General features: G+C 31.9%; 1 protein-coding gene across 2 annotated transcripts in view; it reads right to left on the bottom strand.

The window, feature by feature from the left end:
• Positions 1–20,379, bottom strand: part of RIMS1 (regulating synaptic membrane exocytosis 1) — a 487,006-nt gene that overhangs the window by 96,023 nt on the left and 370,604 nt on the right. Inside the window, exons 3-5 of one of the 2 annotated variants that reach the window (XM_049652866.1) lie at positions 18,299–18,386; positions 10,197–10,309; positions 4,258–4,424 (exon numbers count right to left, since the gene is read on the bottom strand). In XM_049652866.1, coding sequence (XP_049508823.1) covers positions 4,258–4,424; positions 10,197–10,277 — 248 coding nt within the window. In that variant the 5' untranslated portion in view covers positions 10,278–10,309; positions 18,299–18,386. The remainder of the gene's footprint in view (positions 1–4,257; positions 4,425–10,196; positions 10,310–18,298; positions 18,387–20,379) is intronic. The other variant, XM_049652868.1, reaches the window with a different exon arrangement.

The raw sequence follows: 20,379 nt of genomic DNA, 5'->3' as shown, positions 1-20,379 counted from the left end.
ACCTTAAATGCAAACATCATAGTTTACTTTTTTTTCCTACTATAGCCCCCCTGCATATGTAAGCTTTAAAAACATGAAACATATTTTGGACTATTTTGAATGAACTATTCAGAATGCATCTGGAGGAAGGGATACTCCTTCTCAAGTCACACAGAACCATGTGGTTTAGCTAGCTGCATACTTGAGTAGATAAGATATTTGGTACATAATCATCTCAAACACAAAAGATTCAAGTGATGGCCCATGAATCTCTACCACTCTTTGAAAATGATATTTTAGAAATTGTTCATCCAAACATATTTATATTTTTCAACCTATAGACATCCTATAAGTGCTTAATTCTATTTGTCCTCAAACAGGCTTTGAAACAACTGTATAGTCTTTTATCTTTAAGGCAGAAAAAGATGCTAATTAACTAAAAAAGATTTTCTCAAATCGCTCACAAGAACTTTTCAATATACTAATTGATATCCTGTGAAAAAGAACATTGTGGAATAAGTTTGGTACATTTTGGAATAAACAAAGACAAACAAATTGTTTCAAGAGAAAACTTCCCAGGACCTTAAAAACAGTAACATGTACTGTGAATCATAAATAGGAAATTGTAGTAAGGAACATCTGGAAAACTATAAATTGCACAGAAGGTTGTGCAGCCCATTTCTTATTTCACATGTGCTTATTTCAACATTTTCTTGGTTTATAATATACTTGGTTAGAGGAAATCAAAACTCTACATGGTATTTTAAGTACCTACATACTATGCTTTTATATAATGTGGATAAGATCATGTCATATAGTTTCTTTCTATAATCCTTTATGAGAATACTAGGTATTTTATTGGCTTTTAGGGTACTGAATACTGTCTTTGGAAATGCTATAATGTCCTCTCAATCCTTGTGTTGATTTTCAGAATGAAACTCATCCAACACATCATATAATAAAACATGTCTTGTGTCATAGGAAAATTTGAATATATATATTCCATATATTTTCAAGTTTTCATATATATATATATCTATATCTATCTATCTATCTATCTATCCAGATAGATAGATAGATATAGAATGAGCCCATAAAAATAGATTTAGGGCATCTGGGTGGTTCGGTCAGTTAAGCATCTGACACTTGATTTAGGCTCAGGTCATGATCTCATGGTTCGTGAGATCAAGTCCTGTGTCTGGCTCTGCACTGACAGTGCAGAGCCTGCTTGGGGTTCTCTCTCTCTCTGCCCCTGCCCTGCTCATGCAGGCTCGCTCTCTTTCTGTCTCAAAATAAATAAATATATATTTTTCTAAAAATTGAAAACAGAGATTTAAACTCTTAAATGGATTATAATCCCCTTGAGTATGTAGCCTAGGCATTATACTTTAAGTTAGTGTTGGAAATAATGGTGTCTTCTTTCATGATAGGAATTCAAAAGTTTGCTGCTACTTACGACATATAAATGCATTCTATCATCATAATTGATCAAACTTGTTCATCTTTTATCCATGAACCTGAATAAATAGAATTTTAAAACCTATGCAGATGTTAGTTAAAAAAAAAAGAAATGAGAAGCAGTACTATAATGAGAACAATCATTGTGTTACTTACGACAATAGGGAATATTTAAAGGCTGATGAGCCTGCAGACATTGTTCTAATAAGAGAGACACAGCATTTCTATATTGACATCATTCTGTTCTTTTTTTTTTTTTTCATTCCAAAACCTCCTCTCAGGATTTTACCACATGGTTGATGATGGATGCAAAATAACTGTGTGTGTGTGTGTGTACAGGTGCGCTTGTGTGCCTATGAGGATATGTGGGGAGAAGAATGTATATGAAAAGATAACTAGACTGAAGTCAGAATAAAGAGCTACCCATATCTCAGTTTTCCTCTCTCTTCCTCCTAAGTATTCTAAGAAATCAAAAGTATACCACATACAGAGAATCAATCACTGGCCTAAAGTATGGGACTACAAGAAAAGTAATTCTTCATGTTAGCTTAAGGGGAAATTTGTTTAGTCATTAGCTTTAGGGACTAAATTTACATAATCCACTTATATATAAAAATAAACAACAACCCTCTCAGCTCATATGTGTTCTAAGTTGCAGAGAAGGGAAAGGGAGCTGAAAACAGAAATGCCTAGAAAAAACTGATTTAGCACTTATATTTAGCACTTTTATTTACATTTAGCACTTATATTTAGCACTTTTAATAATAAGAAATTATTTGTACCCTTCTTAGGTCCATGCCTATTCACACCACCTTCAATAAGTAAGAAAAGTCATGTGAATCAAGGAGACAAAGAATCCTCTATCTTTTGTTTCCTATCTTGACACAGTTATAATTAGTGTTAATTTCTTAAACTGGCATTATCCCACAAAGTAACACTGGTTCCAATATCCTACCACGTAGTTTCTTCTGAACCCCTTTGTATGAAATCACAGTCCTTTATTGCACTACCTAGTTTCTGTTCTTTGCTTTCTTCCTCAAAAATCACACAGCCAACTTTCTCCTAAAGACCAAGTTTTGAAGAATACTATTCTCTTGAAATTTCAAAAAAAAAAAATGGGCCCACAAATTATTCCTGTAATTGACTAGTAATATGAATTCTATTAACCAGTAATATTTTATAGTGTAGGACTCAAGGTACTTGCCTCTACTGTGAATATAAATAGAAATTACTTTAAGATTTAGTTTATAATTATTCAGTAAGTTGTTTTTAGTGATTAAATGTGAAAAGTCCTTGTTGAAGTCCTATTTATCAATAATTTTGCTAAACTGAATAGGTTTTGAAACATAACATCTTAATATTTCAATTAAAAGGAATCCATTAGAATAATTTTTACCCCTTGATCCTAAGCAGCTCAATGGGGCTATGTCTTTTAGCTCTTCTAATTCTATTTTAAGTTTTAGAGAACATCATATTCTGTTAGGATCAGATGCTAAGAATATCATAAATAGAGATAAAGCATATTCTATTAACATCTTCATCAAAGTTGAAATTGCTCATGTAGATGATCAGAATATGACACTGTTAATTAACAGTAAGACAATTACTCTCAATTTGCTTTAGCAGATGATGGAGGTACAGGGAAATCCAGGAAGAAGGAATGCTTGAACATATTGTAAATCATCAAAATGTCCAATAACAGATTTTCAGAGTATTAGAAAGGTAATTTCTCCTATTCTGAGCATTTATGTCTCTTGGGCCATTCATCAAGCCCCAAATTCCTTCAATGAAACTTCTATTTCTGGAAACTAGTTAAGAACAAATATAAAATATGCCTTGCCCATATTGAGTCTGCTTTACATAAGATGGCACTTGGATTCCTGCAGTCTTTTCCCTTTCACAGCAGGGTATTTTCATTGTAAGAAGACAAAAGCACAGTTGGAGATTTAAACAAACTTCATGAAAATTTGTTACAACTCATGTAATGTAAACTAGGTATGTATACTTTGTATCACATCTGTTCAATCCTACTCTGAAAGCAGACCAACTACAATGGGACTAAAGATATCAGCAAACTAAAGCCCACAGGCAAAATGTAGCCCACTTCCTGTTTTTATAAATAAAATTTTATTAGAATACAGCTATGCTCAATTGTTTGCATAGCTTTCACACTCCAATGACATCATAAAGTAAATACAACAGAGACTGTTGTACATAGCCCAAAATATTTACTAGCTGGCCCTTTATAGGAAAGATTTTTTGACACTGGACTAAAGAATGCTCTGTGGATTTAATCGTATTAGAAAAAACTCCTGTAGGGGCGCCTGAGTGGCTTCATTTGGTTAAGCATCTGACTCTTGATTTTGGCTGAGGTCATAATCTCAATGGTTCATGAATTCGAGCCTCACGCTCAGAGTGGAGCCTGCCTAAGATTCTCTCTCTCCTTGTCTCTTTGGCCCTCCCCTGCTCATTCTCTCTCTCTCTCTCTCTCTCTCTCTCTCTCTCTCTCTCTCTCCCCCCCCCCCTCTTTCTCTCCCTCAAAATAAATAAATAAACTTAAAAAAAGAAGAAAGTCCTGTAAATGTGACTCCAACAATCTTTAAAATTATGACTCTGTCTATAAGGTAGACAGTACCGAACAGTCTATAGGCGACATTATACAACAACAAATAAATGCTCCACCCACTCCAGTCCCAACAATGTTAGTGAAATGTTTCTGCTACTTGACCTAAACTGTTTTTTAGTAGGAACATTAAGAAAGCTAGTTGCATTTTTATCCCCATACAGACCCAGTTTATATAAAGAGTATTGCCAACTCACCTGATCCTACCCCTGGGGTGCTCAGATTGCTCTGACATAAAGCTTGTGCTGCTGAGGCGTGAGGCACTGCTGGTTCGGGAAATGGCGGACACATCACTGACATCACTATCTGATGATTTGGCAGAGACGTTATCACAGCTTCTGTACTGATCTTTATGTATGTTATACTAAAGATTAAAAACAAGAAAGTGTGAGCTCCATCATCAGGTTGTGGGAAAAGAGACATACACGGTGAGGTTAATGACTACTTTGCCTACACCAAGTAAAAGTGTACCTTCATAAAAGTAGGTGTGGAATTTAAAATAATCCAAACACAATGTAATATATGATTTTCAGTATAAAAATCCTACATCCTCTGAGCGGTAAAAAAAAAAAAAAAAAAAAAAAAAAGAGGTTTATGAAGACTGAATTATAAATCAAACAAAAACTTTAAATATTTGGGTGGAAAATTCACTGAATAAATTATTGGCAAATACTTGAAACCTCAAAATTGTATTAGGTACTTTTTCTAGTGTATCGGTTTCTCTATTTTGCTTTAGTTTTCATAATTACCCATTTTATTCACCTCTACTCTAGCAAAGTATAGGCTGCTTCTATCTGTCTGTATTTTTGATTCTTTCTAAAATGATTCAATTTACCTACATATTTTCCCTATTTCAAGACATCACATTGTTTCAAATTTCTTGAAAAAAATGTATGTCTTCACAAAGGGCTGTGTCAAAAGCTGAGGGGCTGTGCCAAGGAGGATTAGAGCCATGGAGGTAAAGACTGGACTTCAACTTTCTATTATAATTAAGTAGAGATTTTCAGATTTAAACTATCAGCTCAGTGTCAAAAGTGAAAACAAAACAAAAAAAAAGGATTTCTATTAAAATTAGAATTTACACTATATCTTGTATTTTTAAATTTGTCTTTGGTATTCATTACTGAAGATTTTAGAATTCATTAGGTAAAAGATTAAAACAGGCAAAGTTGTCAGAGCAGCTAATAAGCTCTTCTTCTTTCTACTTGATTCTTTTTGCAGTGGAACAAATAGCAAATAGCTTCATATATCAGTATTTTATATATGTGTTTTTATTATAATAAATAGGTTATAATATAACCACTTAAACCTTATATATATAATTTTGAAATACCTAATATATTAAGTGATTCTCTTATGTTTTTTACTGGAAGTTAAGTTAATATAACTTATTAACAAAAGGACACATAACTAAAAGGAACACATGACTAAACATTGGGTATTTAAGTTTCTTATCAAGTAATTTAATTCTATGTTTATACATTAAAGTGTGAAAATATCAAATGTTTATTAAAGTTGTAGAAAAGCTCATCCATTCTCTGATGTTCCCTATCAGATAACTTTTAATGAACCTAAAGTAATCCATCTATTTATAAAAATTTGTATAAATAATTGTCTTGCTAAAGTACACTAAATAAAACGATGCTAAAAACCTGGATCTGTATATACAAAAAGAAGTATAAAACAACAGTACATTTTAAAAAATGCTAGAAAAGATAATCATGTTTATTTAAAAATTCCTCAGATAAGAATAGTTCAGGCCTGAGGTATTTACATGTTAGTTTTAATTCTTTACTTCTCATGTGTATGTACTGAGCAAGGAACTTCACATCAAGCATGAAAACAATTCCAAATTATAGAATATCAATGAAATTATCTTTCCAAAGAAATTTTTCATAATTGCATGACTTGTTTTTGAAAGCCATATATCAAATTATAATCCAAAAGAAAATTCATATATGTCCAGAATTGAGCTATTTATACAACTTGACGTAATCTCTAACATTAATATGATTTAAGGTAAGGTGCATTTTAAATTTATGTGGTAACGTTTCATCATCAAATTCTGTTACATCTGATTAACATGATCCTCACATGATTCATTTCAATCAGAACTATTTTTTATTTACAGAGTAGATGTGGTAAAAACTAAAATATGCTGACAGAAGGATCTAAATTTAATAGTAGTAGGATACAAACACAACTCCTATATTACTTGTCTTGGAAATGATTTTGCTAAGTACATAGATCATGTAATTATTACAATGTTTCCAAACATATTGAAATGATAGCTTGTCCATGAAAGAATATGAAAGAATTGGGTTCTAATACAATAAAAATGTACCCAGCTATAGGAGATTTTTCTGGCATTGTGTTGACACCCAGAACAAATGTTCCCCTTATTTGGCAAATGCCCATAACATACAGTATAGACTATAGCATCAGGGTATGTGTGTGTACATGGAACTATTTCTCCTAAAGAAATCTTGCTTTTCTGTAAGCCATCTCTTCTTCAACATTTTTGTATATAGACTTCTGCTATTTCAGCAAAGTGATAAAACAAGGTATCTTAAAAAACTAGATCATATTAAATTTTTCTATGTTGGGCGAAAGAAAAATCCATCATTCTCACACAAGATCATTTTTCTTTGCATTTAGTTATTTGAAGGAAATGAAAGACTTTTATATTCGCCTTTTACTATTTACTTATTTTCAGAATCTGTTAGAAATTTAAATAATGACTTTGACTTTTAATCAAGCATAATTTGTTAAATTTCCTATTTATCAATTAAATATTTTAATGGAAACACATTAACTATTATATTATTTAATATTTTAATATAATAACTATTATATTATTATATTATAATATTCTATTATATTTTTAGAAATATAATATCCCTAGGAAGAATTTATGCTAATCATACAGCAGGGAAATAAGTCATTGATGTGAAGGGAGGCTCTAATTATAGGGCAGCTATTTTTAAAAATAAGTAATAATAGGGGCGCCTGGGTGGCTCAGTCGGTTGAGCGCCGACTTCGGCTCAGGTCACGATCTCGCGGTCCGTGAGTTCGAGCCCCGCATCGGGCCCCTGTGCTGACAGCTCAGAGCCCGGAGCCTGTTTCAATTCTGTGTCTCCCTCTCTCTGACCCTACCCCATTCATGCTCTGTCTCTCTCTGTCTCAAAAATAAATAAACGTTAAAAAAAAAAATTAAAAAAAAAATAAGTAATAATAAACACTTAACAGCTACCCACAAAACTCATCCCATTAGTCTTGGTTGCTGTTCCTGGACTATAGAAACATAAACACTTTTTAAAATGTGAGTGCTTAAATGAGAACTTACCCTCCAATTATGAATTTCACCCCATCACTAGGGAATGTAACACTGTATACCATCATTGAAAAAACATCATGGTATCACATTTCAGGGATCCTAAAGCAGTCTTGTATTTTTTTAAAAGAAAAGTTAGTGCTAATTCCCTACTCAGGACAGTTAGGGATGTTCCATATTTTAAAGGAGGTGCCAGGTTTGAAACGTTTTAGGAATTATAGTACATTTGTCTAGTAATTCTTTGCCCTGAAGAAAATCTAGTTCTATTGGTGTTTGGTTCTAAACATTCTGAGAATAGTTAACTAATTTCTAATTTGGCAGAATTTCAACAAAGCTATTCCTCCAAAATGTCAAATGGATTAAAACACTAAAACAGAGTCAATAAAGGAATAAAGTTCAAAATTTAATGTATATTAAATTTATGACAATGCTTGTTCTCAACTATATGGATAAAATAGATTTTTGTAAAGTTAATTATAAAATGGTTGGGGTAAAAGAATAAAAAATGAGAAAGACTTTCTTAAGCATGTAAAAGAGTTTTGAGTTAATGGAAATGAAATTACTTAAAATGGAAAACTACTTACATGATTTCCTAATGAAATGGGAACTACTTAAAAATTTATTGTAAGCATTAGGCCATAATATGAATACTAGAATTGCGGAGTATGTAACTTCTGCTTGACATATAAAATAAAAAATAAGCTAATTATTTGTTATCCTATTTATTTTTCTTATCCTATATTCTTATAAGTTCTTAAAGATACCATATCCATGATCTCACATTTATTGATATAATTTGTAATAATTTTATTTATGTAACACAGTAGTATCAATTTAAGCCATAGGAAAAACAGTAATATATTTGAAAGTAATGTTTTTTTTTTTTTAATATTCAAATGGGATGAGAGAGAAAAAGAAAAAGGATGCTTGTGTAAAGGAGGGGGCAAAGACAGAATGTGATAGTTTAATTGTATTCAAATTAAAAGCCCTGGAAGAACTTATGAATCCAACTGGGATGACATGTACATTTCAATGATACAAGATGCAGAACAGTAGTACCTAAGTTTAAGACAAGGAGTTCTAGGGCTTATCACTCCACAGAAAGGCTTTACTAATTCTGGGTGAGACCTCAGTTTTCATAAGCTGGGTAAATAAGAGAGCTGGAATAGAAGATCAATTTCATCTGATTCTAAATTTCTATGAAATCAGAGAACTTGGAATCTCCTAACCAAGATAAACCTACTTGTGATTCATCGTGAATATTAAGTATTAGTGGTTGTTTAGACTTCTAGGGCACTTCGTTTTTAGATTTTTTTTGATCAACTGATTAATGATTAGAGTCCTACTTCAGAATGACCAGAAAGGTTTTCAGTATTACCCTGATTGTTTACCTCTTTCTTGCTTCCTATACTGGCCCTAACTCCAACTCAATGTTCTATTTGACCTTATCCTTTGACATGATGCTAAGAAACCAATGAGGCATGTCCAGTTTAAAGAACTTTTCTAAATAACTGCATCCAATGTGGAGGCAGAAGACGTACATCATCCTGTCTTCTAATCTCTACTGCGTTTGTAGTAAAAGAAAACAAAGATGATGATGATATTCCTAAAGAAGACAAACAAATAAGATAAGTGATAATAATTAAGAATGAACTGCAGGGAAGACTTGTGGAGCTAGAATCAGCAACTCTATGGAACATCAAGATATTCTGCTTGCTGTTTTGTTTTGTGTTGTTTTGAATGATTTTTACTGTTTAAAGTGTTGTTTCAGATTCCTAGGATATTGAGTCTCACTGAGTCACATCTCAGTTGGAAATCCTCCTGCAACTAACCTAAGATGTAAAGTGATAAACTGCCTCTGATACATACGACTCTATATGACAAGTCATATTTTGTAACCACCTCTATTTTCTTGCATTAATCTCTAAATATCTGAGATCAACCTCTAACATTTAAAAATCAGTAGGCTTTCCTACAGTCATATTTCAAATTAACAATATTGATTTAGTAGCTGTTTTTTTTTTTAATTTTGAATTTCTAAAAAGTCATTACTTCCAAAAGGGCTTCTTGACATGAAATTATAACACAGGTTGTTCTGTGATGGCTGGTGCCACTTTTGTAGTATTAAACAAACAAAAAAAAAGGATTTTTAAATAAACCAGATAGTATATTTAAAATTGCTTCATGAGGTATACAATTCTACGCATATTTTAATTAAAATTATTAGGTGCTATTTAGCAGTTTATAGACTCGTAGTGCATCCTTACAAAATAATGCTGAAATATAAATTAAATGTTTTAATGCCACTTGAAATTGGGTAAATTTCAGTTTCTAAGAATTTGCTATCACTTACTTTTCTTACTGAAGACAGATCAATAAGAAATCTCACATTGCACAACTTATGTCATTCACTAATAAATCTCAATAGTGAACATCAACCTAAAATAGTACTTAAGACTATGAATTTACATCTTAATATTTTAAATGCAATTTAAGCAATAAAATGGCTTCATGTCTTGCTTATGTATAGGAATTTGACTATTGACAACAGATCATTGAGAGACTTTAATAATATCAAGTATTTACATTTCCTTTTTAGAAAAAAACATTAAATCCAAGTTAATCATATTTTTAACAGAGTTATATATCTTGTGAAAATATCAAGAGGAGAGAGGTTATGATACAAGACCATCACCTGAATGATAACTTCTCTCACACAACTTGGTGCTTACTAGTCCTACCTGCTATATACACTGTACATTTTTAAAAGGGAAACTCTTGGTTGGATACTACTTGTTTTACCTTGGAATATTGCTCGCGATCAAGTTCTTGACTAGAACCAGACCCTGTTGTCTGCTTAAATCGATGCACTTTCATTTTCATCTGTCTTGTTCGCTCCTCCACTACTAAGCTTGCTGCAAAAACACACAATGGAAGCCTATTAACACAGGCGAAGCACTTTTAGGAACTGAATGGTTTAAGATTGCAATTCTTTTGATATGACTTCAATTAAATGAAAATTTAGAAGTAACACATGACTAATAAACAAAATCCAGAATATACAATGCTATCACCTGTTAATTTAAAGATGAACATGACTCAAATCACACAAAATGGGGAACACAAATGTTAGTAACAAAATATAAGGACCCTGCTGCTTCTTTACCTGATATGAAATATTTTCAATTCCATTCATAAATGACTATATGAAATCAGATTTAATTGTGAAAATATGCTTTCAATTTAATCAACTGGTTGTTGCATGTACATATATAGAGAAAACAAATATGCATACTGAAGACATCACACATATATGCACATGCTTAACATGCATGCACACACCCACTTAACATCCTCAACTAACAGCAGTCACCTAAAAACTATTTTAATTGGTAAGCACCTGGTTTGCTGAGGCACTCTTATTAAATCATTAATTTCTACCTGTAGCATTTCATGAATATTTCCAGTCTTAAAAACGGACTAAGAGTAAATATTAGATTTCTATTTCTGGTTGCTCTGTCTGACCACATAGATGAAATTCCTATGCTTTGAAAATGTGACATAAAATGCTTAGCTATTTAAGTTATAATTTGTAAAGAACTGCATTACATTTAAGTCTTTATTAATCTCCTGAATAGCAAGTGTGACTGTTTAGATGGGAAAATTATAGCTTTCAATAAAGTACAAGTTATTTTAAGTCAGAATCCATCAGAAGCAGCTTAGCTTCAAGAGCATGCCATTAATTAATACATTTTTACAAATTAAGGGGAAAAAAGAGCCAGTGTGCAGAATCAACTCTTCAAAACATACACCTGTATTGTGTGAGACTTATTTTTATTTTTTACAATTTATCTTTTGACAATTTCCTGGACTATTCAACCTCTGCAACCAGTGCTAAGATTTATTTTTAAGTTATGTATATATATACATATATATACATTTATATGTATATGTGTGTGTGTGTGTGTGTGTGGTGTATATATATATATACATGTATATATATATATATATATATATATATATATATATATATACATGTATATATGGAAAAATACCTATTTGTATGTGATTAAAGTATTGGGGCTTCTGCCAAGAGGGCCCAGTGACTTAAAGGATAGTATAAATGTTGATATATGTGACTTAACTTGGCTGATGATTTTATCTCTTACAAAGAGTTTATAAAGATACTTGTTGGTAAATTTTACCACTGCAATGATTAAAGGTCTATCATCCTTGATAAAAGATACTGATACCAATTATAAAGATTATATAAATATGTAGCTTTTATTGTGTGTACAAACTAACAGCACAAGAGACAAATACATTGTTTTAAATGTGTGGATAAATATTTTAATTATATTTTTAGTATAAAATTATTAGATGTTTAGCTTTGCTTATATTCAGTAAATGAGATAGACAGTATCAATCCCTAACATCACAGTTTTGTGAATTAAGCAATGATGCACACTTGCTTTGGAAATGTTGACAGGAAGTGATAACTGTATGATTAAAAGATGGCTCTATGGAGATCTTGAGAGAAGTAGTTCAGAAATGTATACTTGACAGTATTAAAGGAGTCATAACAAGTACTAGAAAATAAAAGGTTACTTGAGATTAATTAGAAAATGAGAAAAAGCTATTGAGAAATGAGTAATATTTGCAGAAAGCCATAGGCAATACAAGAAAATGCACAATTATCTGTTCTCTGCCTTCTGCCTATTTTGTGGGTGCCTCTGGACCCTTGCTCAGTCATTTGCTTTGAATTTCAAGGAAGTTAAATGAACTGTATGTAATCAGTTATACTCTACACTTAAAACTGGAACTAACTCAAAGCCATCTTTGTGATAAAAGCAAATTTAAATGGTATTAGCTTCATATTCTCAATAAATTATACTAATTTTAAGAAATTTTTCACATTGATTAGCCCATAGCTTTGTGACCTTCACTTTTAGTATCATGAAATTCCTAGGGAAGACAGTAACTTGACACTGAAAAGATGATTTCTCAAGAACTACTGGCCTGAAGCAATCTGAAACAGTTCTGATGATTTTAGTCTGCCAGGACAACACCTCATGTCTCTAAATATGACATGGCAGCATTTAAATCTTTATTTTGAAAAACTGAAAACGAAATCATAAGTAGACAGGGGTAGCCTAAATAAAATAAATCCTAAAATGGTTTTAAATGACTTCATTTTGACCTTCTAAAAATGATTAATAAACTATCTTTATTCTTAAAGGAGTGAAAGTTGACATCTTTTAATCTGTTGAAGAAAGAAAATGCCCAAAATCTGACTCAAAACCACAAGTAGACTCCCTTGACTAGCCAGCAAAAATATAGTTGCCATGCTGTCCTCACTACTTGCTCTCAGATTTCAAGAACAGAAGCAAAACGCAAATAGCTTATCATTTACTTACTCATAATCAAAAGATCAGATAATTCCATAAAATTTACATTTTTAAGTAGTTCTCATTATTTCCTTATGGTTTGTACATTAGTGTGTATTCTGAAATAACTTTATACAAGTTCTTTATACTTTTTACAGAGTTTGCTTACTTGCATTTTATTTTTAAACAATCTATTTTGAAATGAAATGACATTATTTCTGAATTATTGGTATGTCTATCTAAATAGTAAAAACAAATATATGAATTAAAATATTTATCACAAATTTGAACCAGATGACATGATTATTAATGTACATGATTTATACAAAATAACGGATACTTAGCAATGATAAAACTAAATTGCATCCTTGGAATATGATTACCTGTTGAGTATCCCAATATAAGGACAATGAGCCACAGCCCATAGAGCTCAAATATCTTACTTTGAAAAGAAGGATTACTAATCATCATTTAAAATTTTTGTATTGACTTTTAATGCCAATAGCAAAATTAAAATATGAAATATCTTCCAATTCTCCCCATAATCCTAGCATCAAATTCACATTTAGGAGTATCCTGAATATTGGCAGCATTGTAAACTAACAAAATCATTAAAATGCCAGTTGCTCGTTCTTTATAAAAAGAATTTAAACATTGGAGGACTTCTGGGTTTTAAATTTTTTTTAATTTCAAAACTGTCACATACTAGAGAGTTAAAAAAAATACGCTCTCATTTTATACAACAAATGTAATTATCATGCAATTGCATTTAATCTTTTAATGAACATATAGTCATTAGATACAATATAGTCAAAAAAGGATGTTTGTTAGAGACTGTTTCAGCTAGAATTGCAGATAGAGTGACAGTAATAAACAATTTTTCTCTACCTCTAAGGTGCAATTAACACTATAATTTTATACAAAAGTTCTTTAAGTTGGAATTATTCACTATGCTTTCTAAAAGCTGAATGCTGTGTTTGATGTTGAATTGTGTTTTTTAAAAAAGCAGATTACTAACTTACTTAAAAAATATTCATTGAACTTAAATCTGTTTTCTTAGGTCCACTTTACTTTCAGTTATTTTTAAACTCTGGAATTTTTATCAAGTGAATGTCTATATATCAAATATGAACTCAACATTACAATTAAGAAAGTATAAAACTAGAACTTTTTTACAGGTTAATTTAAAATCATACTTGTGAAATTATTTCTTCTAAGCTCAACAGGGACTCTTATTAGAGTATGAAAGATGAGAACAGTAAATATGATTTTAAAGTCTATAATTTATTACAATTTTCTAGTGGAAAATATTAGATACTATTAAGAAGTCAGAGTAAAATAATTACTCCCTTTTCATTTTCCAAATTTTGTGATGTATTCTTAGTTTAATGGTATGGATGATCTTTGATGAAAGTACAAATAAGCTGAAATCATTTGCAAATACTGTGTTTGTGCCTGCATGAATTTCTTCCAATTTTATCTCTTTGTAAGACTATTTAAGATAAGGCCTGTGACTTAAAAAATAAAAAAAATAAAAAGCTTAAGAATCTTTAATAAATCTTCCTTAACCCATCACTGAAAGCTATATATATATAGTGTGTACATATGTATATAGTATCACCTCCACTAAAAAGAATGTGATTTTTCTGGGAAACTCCTTTGACTTACCGGACATTTGTGATTTGCTTAAAAATATTTTAAATATTAGAGTTAAGTGTAATTTAAGATAATTATAATGTAATCATTATACTTTCTTAGATATATTAAAAATATTCATAAATTTACAATTATACAAAGATAAATTTGCTCTGAATCTTCATTTCTTCCTATGCATCTACAAATTAACATGAATTTGGAATTTCAAATATTTGTGTTTACAGGCAAAAAAGAAAATCCATACAATATGTTGTTAAGCCTTCAAATACTTTTGGGTATTCCAAGTGAAACAAAAGTGTAAAAGAGAACAGGAATAATAAAATTTCTATATTAGTAAATATATTAAAGTAAAAATATTATGATTATTTTACTTTGTAACAAGGTGAGCTAGTACATCTGTCAGTGGTGACACAGGATCATATTTGGATAGGATAACTAAGCTTGTCAAGTCAACTACAATGTGTTATCACACTTTGTGAACAGAAAAGTTAATGCCTCTGCTTCACTGCTATTTAGTAGTACAATGAGTCTTCAGTGATAATGGAGTCCCATCTTTGCTCCGATGTCTCAGAGAAAGCAATGATAAATGACCGCATATCTGGAATTTGTTAGGCAGAATGAAATAAATAAATGAAACACCTACAATGTCTCAGTTATTGACAATATTGAAAAAAAATTTCTTCTCTGAAGCATTTAAAAAATCACTGATAGTAGGAACTCAAACATAAGAAACAATATAATATGAAACATGGAGACTATAAAGTAATAAAAGATGACAAATATTTAGCTAATTGATTTTGTAACATTATAAACTATCCACAGCCTGAATAGAAAGATGGGTTGATATCTGAAAATTTTAAAAATGTAATACTAATCTCTACTAACAGTTTTTTAAGCTTTAGTAGAGCACATATTGTTAATATGTATAAACATTCTCCATACATTTGGAAGCAATGCGGCAAAACGGTAAATCCCAAGGATGGGGAATGACTAGGCATAGATTATAATCTTAGACCCATTACCATTCATTGGTTCATCAGTGTTGCCTTGATCAATTCCTGAGACATTTCTTCACTATGCAGTTGTTATTTATAAAATGATTAAGACTACTCAGTGTAACCTCCAGCTATTGTGGTTTATGATTTTGTATTACTTCAGAAGGGTATTAGCAAGGTAATTTTTCCATTTTCAAAAAATGGAAAACTACAATAATGACTTTCTCACTTGCTCTAGTACCTAATTTCCAGCATTTTAAAATTTGCCACCTTGCTACAAATATAGATGTTAAGGGGACAAAATCACCAGTGTATTTTACATTATTATTTATTATTATGGTTTCTTCTCAATTAAAAAGTATTCCTTGCATGTTCATCTTATTTGTGGAGTCATACAAATGTAGTAAGCAACTCTGATGTAATACTAATATGTCCTCTACCTTCCACACACATATACAGTAGATGTACATGAAGATTTAATGTCTAGACTATTTTGACTGCACAGAAAGGCCCAAATTCTGGGTCACTTTCTCAGAATAAAGTGCATTTCAATTTGCAAGGGTAGAAATGTGTCAAATGGTCCCCCTTGTGCTATTGTATGCTTCTCTTAAATATGAAGGATTGTGCTATGCTAGTAGGAACAATAAGAATACAAGATAACATCTGGCCAGCATGGGAAACATTAAACACAACAAGTAAATAACATGTTAAATGAAAACACATTGCCTTTAAAGGCTTTTAAAGAAAATAGCCTGTGTTTTGGTATATCACTGAAAGGCAGTATCAGCATAGGCAAAATAGGTAATTTGTATATATAATCACTCAAATCTCACTGCAGCCAAAGCCACATACCATCACTTATAGCATGCTGATTTTCACCAAACTGTCGAAAACAAAGCTCAGGATTTCCAATCCCAGACATCACTTTCAGTGTTAAAACTGTCAAGCACTAGAGCAACACTGAAAATACTAGTCCAACACCTCACAGGTAAGAAAGTCAGGCTCCTGATGAAAGAATCTGCCATTTTACCTTGCTCTTTTATGTTTCACAGGAATAAAAGGCTTTTTAAATGTTTTTCTCTTCTGAGAGGGAACACTATTTTCCTTATGAGACACTTCTTAGGATACAGTCTTCATGAAAAGCAGCCCAGGTAGGTAAGGCTTCTCTGGGAGAATAACAAAATCATTCCTCGAGGGGCCATGTTGCTTATTCCAAATGATCTTCAATATATTTATCCATAGTTTTCATTACACTGACGGCAATTACACTTCAATTACACTGACGGCAGCAGTATCTATCTTGAAAGGTTTGATGTAGCATAACTACTAAATTCAATATCAATTTTTTGACAATCTCTTCCCTTTCTTTTGTAAAAAATATTTACCAATTTTAAAACTTGTTAAAAATACACTATTTAAGGGAAATATATGTTGTTAAAAAAATCAAAGAGCTTATGCATGGCTAGACCTCTGTCTGCCTTTTAGTCTTCCTCTGCACTTTCCCCACAAATTCCAGGAAGAAAGGGGTAATAATGTTCTCCCACAATGAGGCATATATTGCAAGCTGAGCCTTAGTTGATGTGTTAAATACTCTGAAGTTTTAAAAGTCCATATACTATTATAAATAACCACACATGAATCAGCAGAATGGGAAAATAAGGTTAAAACCAAGAGTTCTGGGATGCTTGGGTGGCTCAGTCAGTTAAGCCTCTGATTTCGGCTCAGGTCCCGATCTCGCAGTTTGTGAGTTTGAGCCCCACATCAGGCTATACGCTGACAGCTCAGAGCCTGGAGCTTGCTTCAGATTCTGTGCCTCTCTCTCTCTCTCTTTCTCTCTCATAAATAAATAAATAAACTTAGGGAAAAACCCCCAAGAGTTCTAAACTGTTTCACATGAGCTGCTTCACTCTCTAAAGTTTAAAGAGAAGGCTAGAATGACAACTATATTTATGGATTTGTGGCAAAAAAAGAAATGGATAAATTAGACACTTTTACTAATATGAACAGTCATTCATAAATATTCGTTATGTGTTCAAGAAAAGCAAAGCCCTGGAAGATAAAGAAACTTAAATCTTCGAAATCACAACATGATACAATAAGAGGAAATGAAATCACCTGGCCAAATATGCATCCAATAAAATGTAAATAAAACTGAAATCCTTTTTTACTTAGTGACAGTTAAAATAATGCTGCTTCTGAAGAATACACAAATTTACTTGTTTTAGCAAAAATGAAGTTACATGATTTTTTCCTACCGTTTTACAACCATAGTATACTCTTAATGTGCAAGTATCATGTATACAATAGCTAAGGTCACAGAAGATTATTAAAATAATGTTTTCCACTTTTTTATATGAATTGCATCTAATTAAGGTTAATGCTTAAGAGTTCCAGAAAAATTATAAGTTTTTTTTTTTTTTTTGCATAAGTTAGCATTCCAACTGTTCTTGTCAACATTTAAGGAAGGAAATTATAGGTAACTGATTGGAGCATTTTTTTATAGAAACCTTGTACTTTAAAATACAGTTGACTAGAGATAATCTTTTAATAGCCTCTATGACCTGATTGCAATAATTATTATATATCTTATTAGTGAAACTGGAAAACAAAAAGCAACAAATGCCATTTACTCTCTGCCCCTATTCAAATCATTTAATAACTTGAACTCTAATTGCTGCTCATTCTCCATGTGTGTAAATTACATTTTTTATAATAAAGAAAATTCATATTTGTATAAAAGAGAATATGATGTGTTTTGTTATGATTCAAAATTGCTTACAAAACCCAAAAAGTTAATGCGCTTAAGAAATACTATCCAAAGTCATATAAGTTAGAAATTTATTATGATAGTAACATTTTTTCTCACCTTGATGTCATTTAATTTCTGGTTCTGTTTTGATCTTCTTATATCATTATTGCGATGCCCCCAAACTACATTCATGGGCTCTTTAAAACTGTCCAAGAAATGTAGCAGAGAGGGAAAAATTGGCTTACTTTTAGAATGAATAATTTAAAATATGCCTATAAAGCAGTTTGTGAAGTCTAAAATGATATGGTTTCTCAGCTTTCAACATAAAAGAGGGAAGTAAAAGATAAATAATGTAGTATGAACATTTATAGTTTCTCAAGTTAACTTTTCAACCCCGAGAATGTGTTATCTTTACTCAAATGCACTGGTTTTATTTTCTCAAATTAGTAACTTGAGGGCAAGCCAGGTATTAGGAGATTTAGTTCAGTGGTAAAAAAATGGGTCTTTAGGGGGTGCTGGAACCCCTAACTGGGCCTCTCCAAGATCCTGGTGTTGTAAGTGGCAGATGTCACAGCAATATGGAACCCTGGACAGAACATAGGCTGTGGACTGAAAATCTGGTTCTGCTGTCCAGAAGTTTTGTCACCTTAGGCATTTCACTTAACCCCTTGACTCTACATGAAATAAATGGGTAATAATACCTCCCTTACGGCTGTACATGTGTTGTTACCATAATCATGTGGTACTGCGTGCAAGGTAGGTACTCAATAAATGCTGTCTGAACGCTGAAGAGCCGGTAGAGCAGAGTAGTTAAGAACAAGGTCTTTGGAGTGAGTCTCAGGCCCACCTCCTGTTCTACCACTTACCAAATAAATGACTGATAAAGGGCCAGATTTTTAACCTTCCTAAGCATTAGTTTTCTCAGTTGGAAAATGAAGATATTGATAGTTACCTCTCAGGTAGCGCTCTTGGCCAAGTCATTCACATACAGTAAGTGCTCAATAAATTTTATCTAACATTAAAAATGCTAATAGTATTTAACACCTCTTTTTATGTGCTTTACAAATATATGCTGAAAAGTTATATACCTGCAGTATATATAACTCCCCTGCAGTTAGAGTGACCAGCCACCCCTCTATGCCTGCAACTGTCCCAGTTTAAGCACTGGAAATTTTGCATCTCAGTCCTCCACAAACTGGGACCATTAGCTGTCCCTACAAGTTTGTCTACAACTCATTAAAAGCAAACTCTCATGAGGAGCCCCTTAACCTATATGGTCACCTAGGCATGGCTTGTCCCATGTGAGGACTCAAAACATCTTAATTCTCCAATACGATCCATCCCAGAAAAGATCAGCTCATAGCAACAGTTTCTATGCAAAACAAAACTGTTTCTTTTTTATGGGGTATGTGAGGCTAAAATCTGACTTTATTTAAAGAGATTTCCTGAATGTGCTTCTATTTGTTCTGGGCTTTGAACACTTTCTGTGACTAAGCAATACTCCCTTCGATACCAGGAGAGAGATGCAGCATCCCCTGCGCTCTCTGCCTTGCCTGCATGCATTTTGGGAGGTACCTCGTTGGCTATTTTCAGTCATGTGTGGTTCCATTCTGTGAAGCATATCCATGTCCTGTGTGCAAAGAAAACTGGGCAGAGTGATGACACATCTCATCCAGAACACAATGACCTTGTAAAAATGTCACAATCTGTCACACTCTGCAGGGAGCCTGTAAATGTGCATACTTCACAGAGACTTTAGGTTGCACATCTTAGGAATTTTGTTTTGATTAGCTAATTATAGCTTTTGGGTAGTAATAATACATATGGAAGATCTCTCTAAACAATTATTACCTTTTTCCTTCTTTTGGCTGAATTAATTAGGTCATGGCCCATTTCTAATATAGAATTTTAATTTTTTTATCAACTAAAATTTACCATGCAAATCCAAGTAAATTCTTCTGAACTAAAGTACAAATGTATTGGCCATTTTTATACCACTGAATTTAAAGTTTATTTCTGATACCTGAATTAAAAATTCAGGAAGGCTAGCAATCTATGCAAAATCTAGGGATGTAGACATCTTGGATCTTACTGAATATTTTATTTTTTCTTAATATGTACTTATTGCCTAGTATAGTGTCTGCCAGAATATGCATTTATCAGAATATAGACATATTTTTAAAAATTCAAATTAAATA

The sequence above is a fragment of the Panthera uncia genome (genome assembly GCF_023721935.1).
Source record: "Panthera uncia isolate 11264 chromosome B2 unlocalized genomic scaffold, Puncia_PCG_1.0 HiC_scaffold_24, whole genome shotgun sequence".
NCBI lineage: Eukaryota > Metazoa > Chordata > Mammalia > Carnivora > Felidae > Panthera > Panthera uncia.
This window is presented reverse-complemented; position numbering and strand designations above follow the sequence as displayed.